The sequence below is a fragment of the Pogona vitticeps genome, chromosome 5 (assembly GCF_051106095.1).
Source record: "Pogona vitticeps strain Pit_001003342236 chromosome 5, PviZW2.1, whole genome shotgun sequence".
Lineage (NCBI taxonomy): Eukaryota > Metazoa > Chordata > Lepidosauria > Squamata > Agamidae > Pogona > Pogona vitticeps.
The window spans coordinates 176,226,822-176,248,829 of NC_135787.1; the positions used below are offsets into that span (position 1 = coordinate 176,226,822).

The following is a 22,008-nucleotide window of genomic DNA, read 5'->3' on the forward strand; positions in this document are numbered from 1 at the left end:
CACTGGAGAGGGAATGAAGATTTGATACCCATCATTCTTGATTTTTATCCAGCCCACAAGGCTGTTTAGCTTGATTTTGCCTCTAGGAAAAGCAAAGCTATCAAAATGGTCACTTTTCAGAGATTAGCTGTTCTTGATAAAATTCAGCCCAAGCCTTTTTTCCTCCCTTGTTCTCTCATGCAAAGCAAATTAGAGGCAATGATTGGGCATATCCAGTGCTTGGAAAAGTTACTTTTGGACTAGAAATCTCATGCTGGCTGTGGGGTTCTGTGATATGTAGTTGAAAAAGTAGCTTGCATATCGTCCATAAGTACAAAACTTACTCAGAAAAAGCCATATCTAAATGGATTTGGTTCCACTTGTGTGGCAGGTAGCCTCCTCAAAGGTGTGCAGACATGGTAACTTTGTCAGAAGAGCCATTGTTGTGTAATTTCTGTCTTTGATGTTGGCAATAAATAATTACAGGCTGTCAAATCAATTCCAATGTACAACCATCTTTTCCAGGGTTCCCTAAGTATGGAGTACTCAGAACTGCTTTATTGTGCTTTTGCTCTTAGGGCATTCAGGGACTATGCAGCTTGCCCCAAATCCCACAACCTAGCCTTCTATATGGAGGAGGAGAAGGGGAAGAGCATGCCATCAAATAACTTCTGAATTATGGCTGTCCTTTCTAGGATTTTCTAAATATAGAATACAATGGTGGCCCTCTAGGACTTGTCCAATGCTACACAAGCTGTTTTTGTCCTGTGATGCAGAGTGAGGAATCAAATTCTCAGCATCTTGTCTCTGAAGCAGATACTTAACTCACTGAACTAGCTAGCTAGGTGAAGTGACAATCATATTATAGCCACTGACATTTCTGTGGGTGTCACTTATGTCTATAACCCTGGGCAGCAGCAACCCCACTTTAACAGCTGGTTCAGAGGACAATTTTAGAAAACATGTGTTGTGAAGCTGCAACATATGTTTATTCGTCATAGCCTGTGATTTTTCTCATTTATGCACTTTGCCTTCAGTGTGCCTTGCTTTGTGAAACCCCTGCAGAGTAAATGTGGGCAGTGGGTCGATAGAAAGTAAGCAAGTCTAATTTACAAGTTGATTCCCAAGGCTCATGTCTCTTGTTGTTGTTTAGTTGTTAAGTCGTGTCCGACTCTTTGTGACCCCATGGACAAGAGCACACCAGGCCCTCCTGTCTTCCACTGCCTCCCAGAGTTGGGTCAAATTCATGTTGGTTGCCTCGATGACACTGTCCAAGCATCTTGTCCTCTGTCATCCCCTTCTCCTCTTGCCTTCACACTTTCCCAACATCAAGGTCTTTTCCAGGGAGTCTTCTCTTCTCATGAGATGGCCAAAGTATTGGAGCCTCAGTTTCTGGATCTGTCCTTCCAGTGAACACTCAGGGTTGATTTCCCTCAAAATGGATAGGTTTATTCTCTTTGCAGTCCAGGGGACTCTCAAGAGTCTCCTCCAGCATCACAGTTCAAAAGCATCAATTCACATCTCTTAGGAAACCCCATTGTGGGAGTGAATCATCGGAGTATGTATTCCCCTAATCATCTGGTTTGATGTCTTTCTTACAAGGAAAGTTGAAGATGTTCTTTTGCATCACAAGCAGACCATGGGACAGCTGCTTTGACTTCTCTCACCTTTTCTTCACCTTCTTTTCATGCTCGAGATTTGCTTTGAATTATTTTAGCTCTCATCTCAGACACTCTGTAGAAAAGGTGTTTCAAGTATTAATTTAGACTCATGCCAGCTTAAGCTGGATGTATCCTATAGGGATTTCAGTTCATTTCATTTCTGGTAAGTAAATGGTTTCAAACTTTCCTAATGTCTTCATATTTGGGGTAGAGAAATGATGATGCTTAAAAAAAAAAGAATGTGGGAGAAAACTAAAACTGATGGTGTTTGGGCAGAGTTTGGAATAGTTATTTTTCTGGACCATATTTTTAAATACTGTATCTCCAACCTGGCAAGGTTGCTGGAGTGGGATTCAGGCAATTGTAGCCGAGAAAGTTACATTCACAAGCTCTGAGTTCCAATCTCTCCATGTGGCACCACAGGTGCTGTGTGAGCCCATCTCCCACTCACCTTGGCCAGCTGGGCTACTCACCCCCGGGGATCTTCTTCTCCTCCAGCAGTACACCATTCTGGACAGAAGCTTATCTTGTCCATGCCTCCCTCTTCAGGCAACCAACCATACTGATGAAGACATGTGACAGGAGATTCTCCCCACACAGCCAATGAGTGGCCGGCTGCCTGAGGAGGCAGGGAAGGGCAGCCTGAGCTTCTGCCTGGATTGGCATGCTGCTGGAGAAGGAGGTCCCCAGTGGCACACAAAGAAGGGTGAGTAGCCTGGCCAGCCAGGGAGTGGGAGATGGCCCCACACGACACCTGTGGGGCTGTGTGGAGAGATTCATACAAAACACTATGAAGTGCTTCGTGCCCATCTCTACATAGCACAAAGCAGTCCAAAGAATGAAATGCATAGATTTGTTACATTGGTTTCGTGCTATGGAATTCTATACCTCCCTTTGTAGGATGTCACCACAAATCTGTGACGTTTCAGCTTGTGAAACACCACCAGCAGCAGCAACAAGAAAAATAACACATTAAGAAATCTGTTCTTCCTAATGAAATCTATCAGGCTTTCCAGCTAAACATATGTTATCTTGCTTCTATAACATGGTCAACATGCAGGAGGGTTTCCAGATTCCAAGCATCTGGGAAAGAGTTTAGACATATGGATGGAATGCCAAGGTTCTAAGCTTGGTCTGCTGCACTAAACAGCTCAAGAATGCCTCTTGAGGATTTCAGGATTTTATCACCAGCCTCCAAGTGACTGTCAGCCTTAATTTAGAAAGTACATTCTTCAGTGCAATTGCCAATACTATTAAATGCTTTCCAGGCACATCAATACACCCATAGAGTATATAGTTGGCAATTAAAGGGCAACAGAGGAATTAAAGAATTTCAAAGAGCTGCTAGCTACTGTTTGTCTAAGCTTAAGATACAAAAAAACATGGTTTAGTGTGATCCTGAATGACGATACATGGATGAGAATTAATACCTGTTTGTGCAGTAGTGATCTGCGTGATGAGTTGTATTTGGGTCAGAAGACATGGAAAAAACATGAGAGGCCATTGTTTTTATTCAAGAAAAAGAATTGACAGTGCATTCAGAGAACAGACACATCAGTTGGAACCAGCTGGGACTGAAGATGGCATATTGGCCTGAGAAAATGAACTGGAAATGAAATTCACCGAAGACCAATAACCCTGTAAGTACCTACTGGTTCTGACATGCAGAGACATTACATCCACTTCTGAAACACAATGAGGGAAGAGGATGATTTTGGTTTTCTCAGAAGGAACTTGAGGGAGCCTAGGAGGAAAGGAAGGAGCTTCATGGTGGAACGTACATTTGGCAAGCAGAAAATCTGTTGATATTTGTGAAATATCAGAAGAGGAAACTGTTCTGTTTAGGACCTTGCAGTTGCTACCAACTGTAATAGATAATAGTCTACTGGTCACTGGCAGGATGATTATGGGGCCCATAGCCCAGAAACAAAATGTATTCTTCCAGATTCTGAGTATCTATACCCAAAAGGACTCAAAATGACATCTAGGAAACTTACAGTTCCCAACTAGACAAGCTTCAGTGATGGACCTGAATGATGCTCCTTCAAACATTTTCTGTGGTTTTAACCTCATGGTTCCTAAAAGACACTGGTTTATGGGTGTGATGTGGAATCTCCTGCATTAACGTCACCTGGCTTTCTGGGACTATTTATTCATTCGCATAGCTATGTTTCCACTGGCAACATACTAAGGGAAACATTTTCCTTACGGTATTTTTAGCAATTACAACGCCTTACTTCCAGTGCTGCGTTTTCTTCATTAAAATGCACACACCTCATGGAGGATTCCCTAAATAGAACCACCCCATGAAACTGTATGCTAAGCAGAGTAGCCAAGCAACTGCTCTACTGAAAGACTGAAGGCCCTTTCATATAGGGTGTTTCCAAATGAGCTTTTGGCCCAAAGATGGTTTTTGCCCTGTTTCGAGGCAGTTGCCAACACTGCTCAAGCTACGTGCACAACATGTGCCTGGAAGTTTCCTGAAGACAAGGGTAAGGTGTAACCAATCAGCCAGTACTTCTATTGCAACAGCTAATATTCCCTGAACCAGAAAATATGTGGAGGCAAAAAAAAAAAAAAAAAAAGGATTCAGCCACCAATTTGGCACATCAGAGTTTAACAGATTTTGCTTGCGTTCACACCAGTTAAGACAAAATGGAGAGCCATGGCTTACAGATCAATTAATGCACTGTGATTAGATTTGGGCTCACGTATTTTCCCATCTTCTTTTCTGAGCCTATAAAGAAGGGACACGTTGCAGTGTTACAATATCTGAACTGGGAAACTGAGCTTTATTACAACCACTGGATCCCACTTGAGATTTTACCAGATGTTGAACTACAATGCCTGTCATCTCCAGATAGCAGAACCATTGGTCAGGACTGATACTACGGTAACAGGCATCCAAAAGCATCTAGTACTGAAGACTGAAACAACTGCTCTAAATTATGAGTAGCAAAACTTAGCAGGGGTCAAAACTGATTTCGGATCCAAACGTTTAACAAAACCACAATTTGGTGGATGACCATGTTAGGGAACAGTAGTTAAGCATCTCCTCCTCATGAGCAGGGGAGGAGAGGGTTGAACCACCATTTAATTATGTACAGTCCCTCAGGTAAAGGGATCATGTACCTTTACATCACAGGTTTTGCATAATGAGGCAGATGTTCTTGTAGGACTCAATACAATCAGAGATGGGCATGAACCATGGTTTGGCGATTCATGCCGGTTCAGCCCTCCAGCGGCACAGTCATTCTGTGGGTGTCCTGGGCTTTTCGCCTCTCAAAGGCCAGCAATGCAGCTTCCCAACCCTGCCTCCTCCAGCATACACCCACTCAGAGGCAGCGGCACGGCTTCACACTATCTCTGAGTGGGCAGCTGCTAGAGGAGGCAAGGCCGGGAAGCTGGGTTGCCTGCAGAACAGCTGCGTGGCCAAACTGGCAGCAACCATCAAACCAGCAGTTCATGCCCATCTCTGAATACAATCACAAGAACTGCTTGATGTGCAAATTAAAATGTTGTGAGGATAATTTGAGACTATGCTATGCTCATTGCTATTATGTTCAAACTCTGACTTTTACTATGGGTAAATAAACATACTACAGTTTTGTGAAATGCCTACAACTTCCTATACGATCCACCAAAGCAGTTCCCGTATGCTTAAAAAGATTTCTCTAAATGGACATAAGAGCCATGGCTGTCTAGGCCAATTTAAAAGCCAGTTAAATTCCATGGGGGGGAAAGAGGCATTTGGTTAAATATGGCCCATCTGATGAAATATAAAAGTGATTTACTGAGTTTGTTCCTGTTCTTCAAGCTGCTTGCATTGAGAATAAGAACACAGTAATGGCCGGTGGCTTCTTCTATAAATGTGTCTGGTTTGCTTTTAAATATTGTTTTCCAAGCAACTCTGTGCCAGTCAATGGTTCATTTCTGCACAATTTCCACCCAACCTAGACCTCATTGTACAACTTCTTTCCCCCACCCCGTGTTTTCTGTAAAGCAATCGGTCACTGTAAAGCACAGAACATTCTCTCAGCCAGTGTGTTCTGCTCCCTCATCGATGCATCCAAGAAATGTTCCAGCATCATTCAGCAAGCACAACCGTACTTTTATCATGAAGGCATGCTTCTGAGCCATAGGACCATACCACCCTAAAGGTTTAATAACGTTCTTTAGTATAGCTACTGGTGTCTGTTGACACTGGGATATTCCAACTGGCTGAGCTACAATGGAACTGAACTAAAGGGGTGGGGTGGAGGGAAGTAATGATATTTATAACCTCATAGCTGCCAGCAGGCTCACATGCATCATGAGTCATTCCAGATGTGGATATAAAACAGAGTCTGTCTGTGCAAAAGGAATTCCCTGATCCCAAAGAGACTAGGTTGAAAGGCAAGGTGCTGCTACTGAACTTTGTCAGAAAAATTGTTCTTTGCAAGAAGTCTTTTAAAAAAAAAAAAAATCACCATCTGCTCCAGACATTTGCAGAAGGTTGAAAGGAAAGGCCTAATCTATAGATACCCCTTCATTTGGAAGAAAACCGAGGATGCACTGGAAATCGGTGCTGTTGCTGTTGTTATATTACAATGCGCATGCCACTGTGCCTCCCAGGTGGAACCGAGGTAAGCATGATCAATACTTTTTGCTTAAAGGAGACCCAGAGCTGTAACGAGCCGTGTGGGTATCGGTGGCTTTGCTGACACATTGACTAAGTTTGGGCCACAGGAGGGTTGCATATATATCGGGAGAGGGGAGAGGAATGCAGATAAACACCTGGGGCTGAGGATGTGACATCAATATTGGTTCCATGCTGAGCCCATCTGTTTTGTGCTCTCTCTTCTTCCTCTGGAAGGAGTAGTTGAAGGCACTATATATACTCAGAACAGGTGGGTTTGTGCCCTTCCAGGGGAGGGCTCTAAATTTCAGCACCCTGGGTTAAAGTCTTTTTTGCCCCATTCGCTCTGAAACAGAACAACTGCTTTTTCACACACGCTTTCCCCCTAGTCATCTCTACCAGTATTGAGAGCTATTTGAGATGGGCTAGGAGTGACTATTATTCTCTTCCCAGCTGAACACCATTTTGCTCTGTTTTCTCGGACAAATTGAAACAGCTTCCTCTTTTCCTGCTATGAAATGTGGATTGCAATTGGGACTTACTCAGGAACAAACTCCTATTCACAGGCACTGCTCTTTGATCGCCAGCAATTTTGCACGGGTGTTCAAGCTTTTTTTTATAGATACAGCAGCTCCATAGGCTGAAGACCTTAACTCACCCTTTGCTGAGTCCACAGCTCAAGCGCATACAGTTATGCATTTCTGACGGGCTGACTTTAAACACATTGTGCTGGAACGCAACCTCTGGCTGTGCTTTGGCTTGGGGAGATCTACTTACAAAACCAGATTTAACATAAGGAGGAAACGACTAGCCATCTTGAAATATCTATGTGTCTTTTTCAAGAGACACATGTTTTGCATTGCTTGGGCTGCATCTGAATGCCAAACGCATCCAACTGTAACCTTTATTTAACCTCCATGTATTGGTTATACTTTATAATTGGCATGTGTGTTACATTTATATCCTGCCCTTTGTCTCCCTCTCCACCACTTTATCTTCACAACAGCAGCTTGATGAGTAAGGTGAGTTGAGAGAGCATGACTGAATAGTTCTCTGAAGAGTAGAACTCAGTGAGTTCTACTAGTTAAAGGAAAGACTAGAATTTTAAACTCCTAAAGTCCCAATCCAACTCTCTAAACAATGCACTGGCTCTTAAGTGACACTCCCTCTAATTTTCTGGAATGCTGCACAGGAGCTTCCCCCTTGCATGTGGAATTCCACCCATATCCAGACACAAATTGGTAGAAATACTGGGTCAGCCGTATGTCTCCAATGCAGCACTGCGCATCCGTACAGTTTAGAAGGAATGTTGCTCTTATTATTTTTATGCTTTCCTCTCCTTTCACTGGGTTCAAAGCAATGTTCTGTGGGGTGTGCGGGTGGGTGGGTGTGCTTCTTTGTTGGGTTTTCCAGTCCAACCTAACATCAACCAAAGCCAGGCCAATTAAGTTTCAGCAAGTTATGAACTTTGCTCAAGGGGGGGGGGGTACTTTTCACCTGTCTCTCTTGTGTCTCATAAAACATAACAACATGAAGATATTTTACAAAAATACAGTGACTCTGGAAGTTAAAACAAACCTTTCTGTCTTGCCCTCAGCATCAAGGGAGGGAACCTCACAAACCTCTAAAATTCCTTGTTGAGGTGCCTTGTATGTCAAGGGCCAAGGCAACTAAATTGGTGAGAACATGTGAATATCCTTTCCCATCCTCCATTGCCAAAGAGGTGCCTAACAAAAGGAGAGTGATGATGCTAAGGCAACTGGGAGGGAGACAACCTAGGCTCAATCAGTAGGGAATTCCAAAGCTAGGGAGCAGCTACCCAAGAAAGCCTTGTCATTACCAGCACCTTCTGAAGCATATCTATTGGTGATGCAAGAAAGTGCTTTTCTCGTCTCCAACAGACACACCTTAGAAGCTGATAGGAAAGAGTCTCCCTGAAAAATTTTCAGAGGTCAAGAAGGCTAATATGAAACAACACAGTCCATCCATTAGTTTGTATTAACTCAAATAGGCTTTTGGACTGAAGTCATCTTCAGGAACAAAATTAACATTAGCTGTACATGCAGAAACCCCTTTCCATGTCCTTCTTCCTTACATGATAAGAGAATGAGAATCTTCAGCTAACAGGACTTATCCTTTCAGTCTTAGGCAAAATTAAGATTTCCCAGAAGCAAACAAACAAAATTACTCCCTGGAAATTTTTAGAATTTGAGGCTACCTGTGATAACGTCTGATGAGTCTTTTTACTGATGATGACCAAGGAAAGTCACTTGTCTAGTTTGATTGAAATGCCTGTCACAGAGAAAGTGAATAGCTCTTGGTAGAATTTTGGGAACAAGCCTTAAAGCCACAGGTTTTCAAGGGAATTTTGGCAGAGCATAAGAGTTACATTTGTCATCATTAAAATAAACCTCCCGCCTTTGCTTGGCTTGAATTGTAAAAGCGAGTCTGTTCGTTGAATCATAGTGGCATAGGGGTTATTTTAGGCCATCTATTGCAACTTCCTACTCAACAGAGAAAATACGGAGCTCAAACAGCCCCAAAATATGGTCGTCTAGCCTTTGCTTAAAGGCAGCCTTTGAGGGTGACTCTTATAGGGAATCCTCCAGAAAAAGCAGCTTCTGCTAAATTCTATGTGACAGCCCTTCAGGGATATATGAAGAGTGCTATCCTGTCTCCCTTGGTCTTCTGCTCTCCAGGCTAAAAATATCTCCAGGACATTGCCCTCAGCTTTTCTTCATAGGACATGTCTCAATCTTGTCCTTCTTTTTCCCAGTTTGTCTAAAGAGTCATATTTCTTGTACTCCATTTTTTTAAAAAAATTATCCGCAGCATCCCTTTGAAAATAAACTGGAAACATTATTCTTCAGACAACAGCTTTCAGAATGCACCAAACGTTATGTCCATGTGGCAAAATCCAGTGTGAAAAACAGTGTTCCCAAGCCCTGTGTGGACACAGCGTTCATTTTAAAGTGATGGCATTCAGAACTGGACTCAGTTCTCTGTAACAGAAAATATGCTACTCAGTCTGTGAAATGTAGTGGTTTCGTCATAGTGCAGTATGGGAGAAAAAAGTCCCAGATTTTTGTGGGTAAAAACTGGATCCAGCACTAATTCTAACATTCTTGTTAGATGCCTCAATTCTTCTCTGTGTTTCTTTTACTAAGAATCAAGAAAGGAATGGTCATAATTTACTGTCAACAGAAATAATTGTCAACTTGAGAGAATCAGGACAAGCCCTATTAAGGACAGATGTCTACAACAATTAACATACCACATTATCTGTGGACTGACGACTGTGAAGTCAGTGACATTTTTAAAATGTGATTGCTCGCACAGAGCAAAGGCAGCTAATTTTTAAACTAGAGGATTTGCAAGTGATAAATGCAGCATGAAACTAAAAACTCAGAAAAGTGGCAGATTTTGTTGGTGCTGCTCATCTGCTAGCCTTGACTAGGGTCATCAAGTATTGTGATCTGACACATGTTTGTCAACATTTGCCTTAGTTGAATCTGTGTCCACGCCAGGAAAAAGAACCAAGTTTTATCATGAAAATATTTTCCTTGGGCTGTTTCTGTCTCCACTCAAAGAGATTGAGGGTGGACAAAGTGTGGCCCTCCAGATGTTGGTGGACTGCACCTCCCAGCATTCCCTCCCTTTGCTGGCTGAGGCTGATGGTAACTGTAGTCCAACTGCATCTGAAGGATCCTACTTTCCCCCACCTTTCAAAATGAGAGAGACAGAGAAAGAAATTGTGAGACAAAATATTAGATTGTGGGACACTGGAACATATCACAAAAGCACATTGGCTAGAATTTTTTTTGCTTGAGGCTTCTACTTCTTATCTGTCAGGCTCTACCAGGGCTAATCACAACATTAGACAGAGTGAAGCAGCTGTCTCCAGGCCCTCTGAGGGCTCTCATGAAGCCCAGGCGATTTCACACTGTGAGCCCCCATCATTGTTTAGAAAGAGGGCAAGAAATATTTTAACGTAAAGAATGGCATGCTTTAAAAAAACCCTCAAAGGATTTATATATTTGGGCACTTTAGAGTTAAAGTGAAGGACCTTACACCTTGGCTGAGGCGACCCCCCCCCCCTTTTGTGAGGTGAACCCTAGGCCAAAGAGTCCTGCTGGGGGCCCCTCTTGTAGGGCCCTGCTGCCTCAGGAGGTGGATCCTAGTGACAGGAAGAAGCAGCACACTGTGAGAACAGACCTCTAGGTACATCTCAAGCCAGTTGCCCTCAAGTGTGGTGGGGTATCCACCACTGAAGTAAAATGTGGCGGCAAATCCAGCTGGGTTCTCACATGTAACATTACAGACATCTTGTCTTTCACTTTCAGCAAAAACTCATCTTGGCCTGACAATGAATTTGATGCTTCATGTGCCACATAGTAGCCACTTTTGTCTCTGCAAAGCATTGCTAAGCTCCATGCCTAGCATGCCAGGCACCCTGTCCTGAGTTCATAGCTTTCACCTCCTGTTTGAAGGCCTAAATCTCATGACACTAGGTTAAACACCTCCTCTTTGCTTCACTTTCGCCATCAAAATGCTAAAGGAGGGAGGACAACTTCAGCTGGTTTCAGACCGACCCTTCCCATAATCCATTGGGTGTTGTACCCTAGCCACGGCTTTGTGTGCTGCTGAAACTCGGTGACCAAAGTTTTAAGAAACAACACTGCTGTGCGGCTGTGGTTGTTTCAAAAATGCACATTCATTGTAAAATAAAGTACACAGAAAACTTGTGTCCTGGTTGGAAGAAAAATCTTGCTTCCCAGAGGTTTTATGGAACACAATTCTCCTATAAAAACAAGGTTTGCTCTACCTGCCCACCTTGTTTTGAATCAAAAGAAAATGGTCTCTGCCATCAACGTAGTACTGCTGAATTTTGGAAGCACATCACCAAATTCACCAGCAATGCTGTTGGGGGGAAGGGTCACATGCTGCCCACAGGCAGCAGGTATGCAGTGCTTGTTCCCTCTGAGTGAATTATGCTCTGTGTGAAGAAGGGCATCCTTTTACGCAACCACAAATGCTTGACAGTTAGTTTCATTCAGGGGCCTTAAGTTCTCTTGTCTCAGGAGAAGCTCTTTTCTCCTAAAGAGTGCACACCCCAAAGCACAACCTACTGTTTGCCAGGGGGGTAAACAGAAGGAACGTTTAATCTGGCTGCACATTGTCCACCCGTGATTAACCTCTCCTTTTGCTTATCCTCCTCGCAGATTCTGGGTCATGCATGGGCCATGCAATCCACAAGAGAAAGGTGTGGCATGGAGCTTCTCTTAAACACCTGAACTTCTTCAGGTCACCAAATGAAACAGATAGGCAGGTCCTTCAGGGGATGTAAAGGAAGCCGTTTTTCACATAGTGCCTAATTACTGTATTTGCTGGGGTATAAGACTACTTTTTTGCCCTGAAAAACATGCCTCCAAGTGGGGGGTCGTCTTATACGCTGGGGGCACTTCAGTTGGGATAGACATAGCTGCCCATATTGGCCTTCCGATGCTCGCCCAGTGCCCATAGTAGCCTCCCGATGCCTGCCCACCTCATTCTACATAACGTCCAGTATCGTGTGGTATCCAGTACAGCCATGGCGAGCATCAGCAGCGAGACAGGGGTGCCAGCTTTTTTGACGTGACCGGCCCGTTCTGCTCAGCGGGAAGCAGCGGCGCTCCGGCCCGCCCCTTGTCCACGCAGAGCACACACATGCGCACTTGCGCACTAGTGCCGGTCACAGGGAGATGCAGGGGTAGGCTGGAGGCGCTGCGGTCACACTGCAGCCATACAATGGTGACAATGAATAGCACCTTCTATTTGGTGTGTGGAAGGTATGCAGAAGAGGGGGTAGTCTTATACGGCGAGTATATAACAAACTCTATGTTTTGAGTGGAAATGTTGGAGGGTCGTCTTATATGGCCATTCGTCTTATACGCCGGCAAATACGGTAACTCAGAGAGAGCAAACAGCAGTATTGTGGTCTAATAACAGAAACAGAAGATTGCATGCATATCCTGCTTCTAGCATTACCAACGAGTCTTATTGGCCACTGTGGGATACAGGATGCTGGCCTGGACTCAGCCAAGCCCTTCTTGCACTCTTGATCTGGGCTTTATTGGAGTTTTTGTTTTTCCTCTTAGTCACTGCTCTTCAAATTTCCTCACTGGTTCCAATGCACACATAGAACCAGATGGACCATTTGTGATGCCTAATTTATGCACATCTAGCTCCTCCTAAGCTTCTGGCTAAGGTTTCAGACTTCATTGCAGTTTAAAGTGAGAGATTCATTTGGAAACACCCAAATTCTAGAAGGCAGATTTATTTTCCAGCCTCGTCTGGTTTTCACCCTCTCCCCTCCCAGACAGTTCCGTGTTTGCACTTGCTTCTAAAACATGTTAGCCATCTGTAATTGCCCTCATGCATTGATGCTGAGGCTCAAACTGCTTTGTTCATATAGTTGTTTCTCCCTAATGCTAAGAAGAAATCCGTATTTCAGACTGTCCTTGGAGGCATGACTATCAGGATTATGATGTTGACCACCTGCAGTTCAGCGTTTATCACTATATTCTCGTAGGTGTAAACCCACCTCCAGGTTTTGTGGGGCCCTTGGTAAATGGCCCTTGGTGGACATCCTACATTCCAACAGATGGGCAGGTTTCTATGATGATGATGCACATCATGGTGCCTAAATGGTCAGACCTACCATCTTACACACATGCAGTTGATTTGCTTCCGCTATCATCTGAAGAACATTTGCCAGACCTACATCTGACATGTCTAGATCAGTTTCACACAGGTCCCACTAAAATCAGTGTAAAACTTGACATTCAACGGGATTCCATAGACTAGCTATTACAGTTGTGCCTCGCTTTACAATTGCCCCGCATTACGACAAAACCGCATTACAACGATCTTATTGCGATCGCAATTGCGATCGCAAAATGATGGTCTAAATGGGTTTTTTTCACTTTGCGATGATCGGTTCCCTGCTTCGGGAACTGATTCTTTGCAAAACGACAATTTTAAAATAGCTGATCGGCAGTTTCAAAATGGCCACCAGGTAAACAAAATGGCACCCTGTTTTCTGGGACAGATTCCTCGCAAGACAGGCAGCGAAAACAGCTGCCCTATGGAGGATCTTCGCTGGACGGTGAGTTTTGACCCTATTGGAATGCATTGAAGGAGTTTCAATGCGTTTCAATGGTTTTTTTCACTTTATGATGCTTTCGCTTAACGACGATTTTCCTGGAGCGGATTATCGCCGTTATGCGAGTCACCACTGTATTTTGACCAATTTATTATTATTATTACAAAAGTTGGAATTCTTGTGAAGACTGACCAGCACACTGCTAATGGAGCAGAAAGGTTGCTCCTCCTTTTAGTTCCTAAGATTAAGTTTATTTCTTTTCAGTTGGAGAGAGGAAAAAAAAGGTCATTCCATCTGCAGCAGTCTGGACTCTATTTGTGCTAACTACTCCCCTTCTAGAAAGTGCTTAACAGCTACTTGATCCCAGAGGCACGAGCCTTTGGCAAGAGACCTTAGATTCTTTGCCAGTGGCTCGCCCTCTTTAAGAGCAAGGGAGCAAAATAAATAAATTATGAATATAGGAAGAGACTGCTTGTCAGTAGTTTAACTATATATAATGTTTCTGAGGAGTTTTTTTTTCTTCCCTTCCAAGACTGCCTGGAAAATGTCACACCCTTCTTTCCATGACGGTGAGGGTCTATGAAACTAAAACACCCCATGACGCTGATGGTTTCCGCCGGGTCTGAATGAATTCCTTACAGCTCAATAATTTCTTATACATTGGTGCTGGCTGGTTAAGGACTTGGAAAGTTCTGGTTTCAAATTATTCCTCAAATAGCAGCTGTATCTGAATTTGGGGGATAGGTGGAGAAATACCTATGTCTATTTTTTTAAAATATTAATTCTTCTAGACCATTGCATTGCCAAGCTCTTATACTATGGCAATTTCTCTAAGGAGCAACCTGATATAACGGGAAGAGTCAACACACCGCATTTATTGGAATATTAGTCCAGATGTGTGTTTAATTCAAGATAACATTCCCACACTTATTCCCTCCAAATTGTCTTTTGGCAATTACCCTGCCTGTTGCCTGCTAGCTACCAGTAGCCAGTGGCCCTTCAGAGTCTTTCCAGTATCCATGTGTGTGTGTTTAGTCGTTTAGTCGTGTCCGACTCTTCGTGACCCCATGGACCAGAGCACGCCAGGCCCTCCTGTCTTCTACTGCCTCCCGGAGTTGTGTCAGGTTCATGTTGGTTGCTTCGCAGACACTGTCCAGCCATCTCATCCTCGGTCGTCCCCTTCTCCTCTTGCCATCACACTTTCCCAACATCAGGGTCTTTTCCAGGGAGTCTTTTCTTCTCATTAGATGGCCAAAGTACTGGAGCCTCAGCCTCAGCTTCAGGATCTGTCCTTCCAGTGAGCACTCAGGATTGATTTCCTTCAGAATGGATAGGTTTGTTCTCCTTGCAGTCCAGGGGATTCTCAAGAGCCTCCTCCAGCACCACAATTCAAAGGCATCAATTCTTCGGCGGTCTGCTTTCTTTATGGTCCAGCTCTCACTTCCATACATCACGACAGGAAAAACCATAGCTTTGACTATTCGGACTTTTGTTGGCAAGGTGATGTCTCTGCTTCTCAAGATGCTGTCCAGATTTGTCAGCGATGACAAATCCAGTATCCATGCCAACTAGTTAAGCTTCAGCTGGCCTGGTTGCATGATCTTAAAAATATGCTGAACAGCCTCACTTTCTCTCTCACACTCTCTTTGACAAAATGTGTGGATTGCACTGTATGAACAGTAAAAAAATACAGCAAAACAGAATGTGGTACCGTCATTTGCTAGCATTTTAAAAGAGTAGAAAAGGATGACATGAAGCTGTTTTGAATGGTAGGACTGCTGGATAGCTCGTTGGTTTAAGCCCGAGGTCCCCAACCCCCGGTCTGCAGCCTGGGCCATGATCTTGGCAGGACTGGGCCACGGAGACAGATCTCCCGCCCCCTGCACGCATCTCCAGCATGTACACCCCCACATACATGCATGGATGCTCCGCCCACCCATGCATGGGTGCCCTGCCCACCCACACACACATGGGTACCCGACTGCCCACGCACGGACACTGCCCCCCACACGCTAAACTGCTTCGTGGTTCGGAAAAAGGGAGAAAAAAGTGTTTGAAGTGTAAGACTTCAAATTATTTTCCACATGTGCAAAGTGGTTGCTTCATAACTAGATGAGGACAGAATGTCTTTACATTCACAAAATTAGAGCTAGGGTTTGTGCCTCAGCACCCCTTCCAAAGGATGCATCTGCAGTGTCTGGAAATTGCCATATTTTAAAAGAAGCAAACACAGGAAGTGTCTGGATGGGTACTTTGGGCTTACTGGTGGAGGGATGAAGGCATCTTAGGGCACAGTTGGCAAAGCTCAGGAGCATTTTGTTCAAATCTGTTGCTAAAATCTTTTTGGGTGTGGGGGCTCTGAGGGAAGTTGCCCATCAGAATGCACATGTATATCAGCATTTGGGAAAGGGAAATTGAGTGCCCTCTTACATGCAACCAAAAGCATACATCACCACAAATTACAATTAAAATTGAAAAAGGACTTGATTTGCATAAAATTGTATAGTAAGACCCCCTTATCTGTGGGGGATCCGTTCCAAGCCCCCACCACTACTGATGCTGAAATAGAAGCACTATTTTAATAGCCAAAGCTATACATAGCATGGTTTCTGGATCCCTCTAGTGGCCAGTTCTGGTAACTTCATCTTTAGTTATACTGTATTTTTCTGTTTATAAGACGCCCCCATTTATAAGACACCAACCCACACACTTTTCTAACCCCAAAATTAAGAAAACTTAGCTTTGAGTATTCAGCCTCTGGGCTCAGAACACTCCGCCATTAGGAGTCCCTGTTGAATCTGAGCCTACAGGCTCCACCTCCAACAAGGTGTGTTCCAGTTGGATTATTCAGCATCAGCTGACATCACTGGAGGCTCATGACTGGAGGCAGCTAAGCCTCCTGATTGAAGGAAGCCTGTTTGCAGAGGCAAGGTATGGGCTGCTTTGTTCTCTCCATGTTCTCAGCTTACTTCAGTGTAAAATACACCCCTCGATTTTTAGTGTAATGGTTTTAGGAAAAAGTATCATCTTATATTATACATGGAAAAATACGGTACATATTTCTAGGATTTTTCTTTTAATATTTTTAATATTTTCAGACAGTGGAAAAGTGAATCAGCGGATACCGATCGTACAGATACAGGGGTCCTATTTTATATGCTAACTTATTTGTGCGGATACAAAATCAGAGATGTCATCTACAATGTAAACAGAACAATAATGCATCTCACTCAATTGCACATGACGCCGACCAAGGGACCTGTGTGCTGGCTGAATTCAGCTACTCAGCTGCTCCTAACTGAGAGTAGGCCATTCCTGCTCTCTGATCTTGTTAGTACAGTGGTGCCTCGCACAGCGAGGTTAATCTGTCCCGGATTAACCCTCACTGTGTGAAACATCGCTGAGCGGGGCAGAAAAGCCCATTGGAACGCATTAAACAGTGTTTAATGCGTTCCAATCGGCTGCTGTACTCACCATTCAGCGATGTTTCTCCGATGGCCGGCAGCCATTTTCGCGCCCTCCCCTCGCTGAACGAGGGCGCGAAAATAGCTGCAATCAGCTCTCTGGCGGGTCCAAAATGGCCGCCGGAACAGCCGAAATGGCCGGCCGCAGTGTTTTCGCGCCCTTGGTAAGCGAGGGGAGGGCGCGAAAACGCTGCGCGCAGCCATTTCGGCTGTTCCGGCAGTGTTTTCGCGCCCTCCCCTTGCTTACCAAGGGCGCGAAAATGCTGCGGCCGGCCATTTCGGCTGTTCCGGCGGCCATTTTGGACCCGCCAGACAGCTGATCAGCGGGTCGCAAAGCGAAGGTCGGTAAGCGAACCGCTTACCGACCTTCGCTCTGCAATTTTCGCCCATTGGGGGCATCGCTCTACGATCGCATTAGCGATCGCAAAAGTGTCACCGTAAAGCGAATTCATCGCTCTACGGGCCGCTCGTTGTGCGAGGCACCACTGTAAAGTGGTTGGGAGCAGACAGCCTTGAAAGAGCCCTTCATAAGGAAGAAAGCCCTTTCAATTGAGGACTATTCCCTGGGGGAAAGGAAATGTTCCTGTGATAAGGGAACGCAAAATGGGCTAACAAAGACAGCCTAGTCAGCAGCCACAGAAAGTGCTCTGACTGTTAGCTGGAGGGCTGTAAACATTGAGGAGACAGAGCGAAGTGCATGGAATGCTAAATATTCTGTCACAGATCCATTTGTGCACATTCTGAAAAACATGAAACATTGGCATTTCCTATCAGACTCAGCTTGGTGCCGCTGATTGAAGTGGAGGCCCATTTTCTGGCCTGTTGTGAAAACTCATGCAGATGGTATTTTGCACTTACCAATTCTTCCACGCCAAAGGCTACATCTAACATTTTCTTAACCTGCTCCTGGGGACTGCTTATGTTATGACACATCTTTGTATCATTACATCTTTGTTTCATTGAGGAAACCAATGCAGGGTGCTCAGCTGTTTGGTTAACATCAGGAGAGACAGCGATGATATAAACCAGGAAAATCCTGACATTGTTGGAAGGGAAAAACACACCTCAGGTTACGCTGATTAAACATCAATCATAAATTAGTGTTTGCTCCTACATTACACCATTTAGGAATACAGCAGGGGCCAATTACCTATGGGATCAGTATAGTATCTGCTGATTCATGAATCCATGTCTGAAAATATTAAAAATATTAAAAGAAAAAAACCCAAAATATATATTTTAATGATGAAACTGGCCATTAGAGGGAGCCTGAAACCATGCTACGTATAAAATTTGCTTGAGAAATATCTGTCTATGATGTCATTACCAGAACTCATGACTAAAGAGAGACAGACCATGCTATGTATAGTGTTCACTATTATAATAGCATTTGCTAAAACCCTGTTTTTCAACATCCGCAGGGTGGGGCTTGGATCTGATCTCTTATGAATACAAGGGTCCTACTGTATCTATCTCAGTGGATGATTGCCCTCCTAAGTATTATCATGATGAAGGTGATGATGATGGACCTGAAATAAAACATTAGGTGCATTAATGAAAACAAATACTGCATTATACAATTTCCATTCATTGTACAACTTTCAGTCATGCTTCCTGTCTATTGTCTGGATGAGAGCTTCTTGATTGCTTGAGGGGGTACAGCATAAATTTATGAGAAATTTTGGGGAAGGTTGATGGCACCTTCGTTTCAGATAAGGTAGCCATCTTATCTGATATGTATCTCATCTAGTTCCTTTTTAAATTTATTATTATTTATTCCTTACACTTACATCCTCACATTTTCCCCAACAAAGAAGTGCTCAAGCAGTTTACAGCCTTTATTGAACAAGTAAGATTTCACTCTAACCTAACCGGAATTGAACAAGGCCATCCCTACCATTTAAAAGCATTTAAAAGCAATCAGGCATATACACATTTTAAAAGACCATGGGCTTCCTCTGAACATTTACAAAGAAGTTCCCCAGCCATTTCTGAGGTCAGAATGTCAATGGAAACAACATTGTGTTGCATCATTCCCTTGTTCCCAGGTAGGGGTGACCCAGATCAACCCTCCCCCATGAGGCAGGAAGAGAAGCAGAGCAAAGCAAAGTGTGCTGCTTATATACCACCATGTAGCACTTAAAGCATTTTCTGGATGGCTTACAACAGAATTATGCAGGCTGCACATGCCCCCCTCCCAGTGAGCTGGGAATTCAATTTGCCAACCTCAGAAGGATGGAAATCTGAGTCAGCCTTGAGCTGGTTACCTGAATCTGCTGGGAATGAAAGCAGGTTGTGAGCAGTCTTGGCTGCAATAGTGCAGTTTAACTACTGTATCTGGAGTTAAGGCTTGGTCCCAGTACTGTTGCCCTAGGGTACCTAGATACCATCGAAAGAGAGAAAGAAAGAGAGAAGAGAGAGAGAGAGAATGAGAGGAGGGAATTGCCACGTGATCCTTATCTACAGCATATTAAAGTCTTGTGTAGCTGTGCCTCCTGCAAATCAGGACATCTGCAGGAGAGCTAGCTTAACAAGCTGCAAACAAACCTGTTTGTCAGTTTATTTATTTATTCTTGTTTGGCCAGTTAACATGAATTTTCCTAAGGAGATCTGACTTCCCAGGGACAACACAGCAGATGAATTCACATTTTTCTCGCTGTGTAGTGGCACCCTTGGTTACCTTTTAAAACAGCACTATTTGCTGCATTTAATTGATTTTTTTTAGATTCTTAGTTTCAGAATGAATAATTTTGTCATTTGATATGAAAAAAAAAGTACTAAAAGCAGCCCTAGCTTTGTGGGTGGGAATAGAACTGAGACATAGGATATGCTGAATAGATGATGCCAAATAGGGTGGCTTTAAATGAAGGAGCCCTTTCCCACCATTTGTTGCCATCAGTTCCACTCAAGTTGACACAACACACAACACAATACACTTCACCTGTGGCAGAGCCATTGCTACTTCAGAGGAGGTCAGAACACAAAAGAAATAGCATCTTCTGATACAGGAATCCTCAGTCTTTAACAGGGACATTAGATGTGAATGCCCCTTCATCTAGAAAAGTCTCTAGCAGAGCAAAAGCAATGAAATATAGGGCAGCATTTTGGTTATTAAAGATTAGTCAGCATGGCTGGCTGACTTGTTTAGTTGAACTGGGTTTGTTCTGTTTTGTGTTTTGTCCAAGAGCCTTAAAAAAACCTTTGAGCAAACACAAGTTTTTGTGTGTTTTCACACTTCTGACCAAAACAAAGTCCAAAAGATGGAAGGCCAGCGTCTCACTCTGTTACCAAAGTCAGGGACTTCAGGGGGTGATGGCTGGGGGAAAAAGTCATGTTAAATTCCTCTTTCTCATCGATTAGGCTGTATTAGCGCAACGGGAGAACCTTGAGGAGGAATTTTAAAGCCCCATGAGATTAGCTGCCTTCAGCCAGGAGCAAAACAAAGAGCTCTTTTACCTCATGGCCTCTAGACGTTGTATAAAATGTGTCTAGTGTTGAAAAGCAAAGCCAGTGTAGGTTGTAGTCTAGGTGAGCACACACACACACGCACAGACACACAGAGAGAAAAAGAAAGAGAGACAGAGAAACAACTGTCTGAATGTTAAGAAAAATGCCAATTTGATGTTTCTGATCTAATAAGGAAGCAAATCATCCAAATCTTGGCTGCACAAAAACCAGACAATTTTGCACAAAAAATAAGGGGTTTGAGCAAAATATTGTGAAAACTCCCTTAAAATTCCTGGGAAATTCCTCCCCATCCTTGCAGGTAGGAGGAGAAGAATGTTGCAATTCTTTGTCCTTCCCTGCAGAGTTAAGGCAAGTATGGAGTTACATCTCTAACTATAATTCTTCATTGGAGCCAAAAAACAGGACTTGGTTCATGGCAGGAAACCGCACATTGTTTAATCAGGCTGCCTTGATATCTTTGTGTACCTGTGTCTTCCATGCTCCACTTCCACAACTCCATACACCTGCACAATAGTTTCCTTTTCTATTGGGGTCAGTGGAGGAGTTGTTCCCATGATTTCCTACTGAAAATCAGTTGCCTAACCAAAGAAACTACAGTTGCAGTTGCCATTACCAAACAGTTAAAATATTAGAATAGCACAAGGAGAAGTCATCAAGAAAAGATGGAACCACAAATCAGAATGAGGCATAACCCAGCAGTGGAGACTATTCAGTCCTCCAGATGTTTGAGACTACAGCCAGAATCCTATTGGTGATATGAGCATATGTAAGTGAAATTATATTAAGATGTGATGGTGAATGGTTGAGTTACTAATAAGATGCTGGTCACATTCTTGGTTGCATGCCAACTTTTGCAATGGGCACATGACTAGCATGCAACCAGCTCCTCATTGATCAGCAGCAATTTGCTGCCAGAATGTAACACAATTTTACTTATGCATGCGCAGAGCACCAATAGGATTCTATCCATTAACTCCCAGAAGTCTCAGGCAGCATGGCTAATGGTTAGAAACTGTGGGAGTGTAGTTCAAAATCTCATGAGAGCTTACTTTTCTCTGTCCTAGAGAAACCCTTTTCTCTAACCCTTAATCCCTGTTCTCCCCCCCCAAAAAAATTGTTTTCTTTTGTTTTTTTCTAAGACCAGGTAGCAGGAGAGCATATAAACCTCTGCCTAAAATCCTGTAAGAATAGAAGTCTGTGAGCAAATATAGGACTGTCTCCTTTTGCATTACTGCCGTTACTGTTCTTAAGCATCCAACATTTATTTCAGAGGAATTTGTCAAGTAACTTGGTGTACTGAAACCAGTTGAATGTGAAATCCAGCCTTATAAAGAACTGGGAATTTCCTGCCTCCAAGCACTCATCAGTACTATGCACGATGTGAGTCAGATGCACAATTAAAAGAAATTAGTGCATCTTGAGATGAAATAATAGTTTTACATAAACTCCTCCAGGGGAAAAGAAAGGAGGTAGCAAATCACGTTTAATATGGCCTTGGTTTTCTTTGAAACTGAACAGAGTACCTCGCATTGCCGCTCTCAGTCAGCGTAGGAGGAAGCCAAGTCAGCAGAAAAGTTTCTGCATGAGTTTATCTAATCACTGAGCTACATATGGCCTCCACATCTTTCTTCGTTCTAGCTCCCTCCGCTGTAGCTTTCTCAATTTACTAAGCAA

General features: G+C 43.5%; 1 protein-coding gene across 2 annotated transcripts in view; it reads left to right on the top strand.

The window, feature by feature from the left end:
• The window catches only part of FAM180A (family with sequence similarity 180 member A), a 75,571-nt gene that overhangs the window by 45,639 nt on the left and 7,924 nt on the right, over positions 1 to 22,008 (top strand). Inside the window, exon 1 of one of the 2 annotated variants that reach the window (XM_020792214.3) lies at positions 5,944 to 6,265. The exons of the other annotated variant lie outside the window; for it this stretch is intronic. Within the exon in view, the coding sequence (XP_020647873.1) occupies positions 6,190 to 6,265 (76 nt within the window). The 5' untranslated portion in view covers positions 5,944 to 6,189. Of the gene's footprint in view, positions 1 to 5,943; positions 6,266 to 22,008 lie in introns of those variants that run through there. 2 annotated transcript variants of the gene reach the window in all.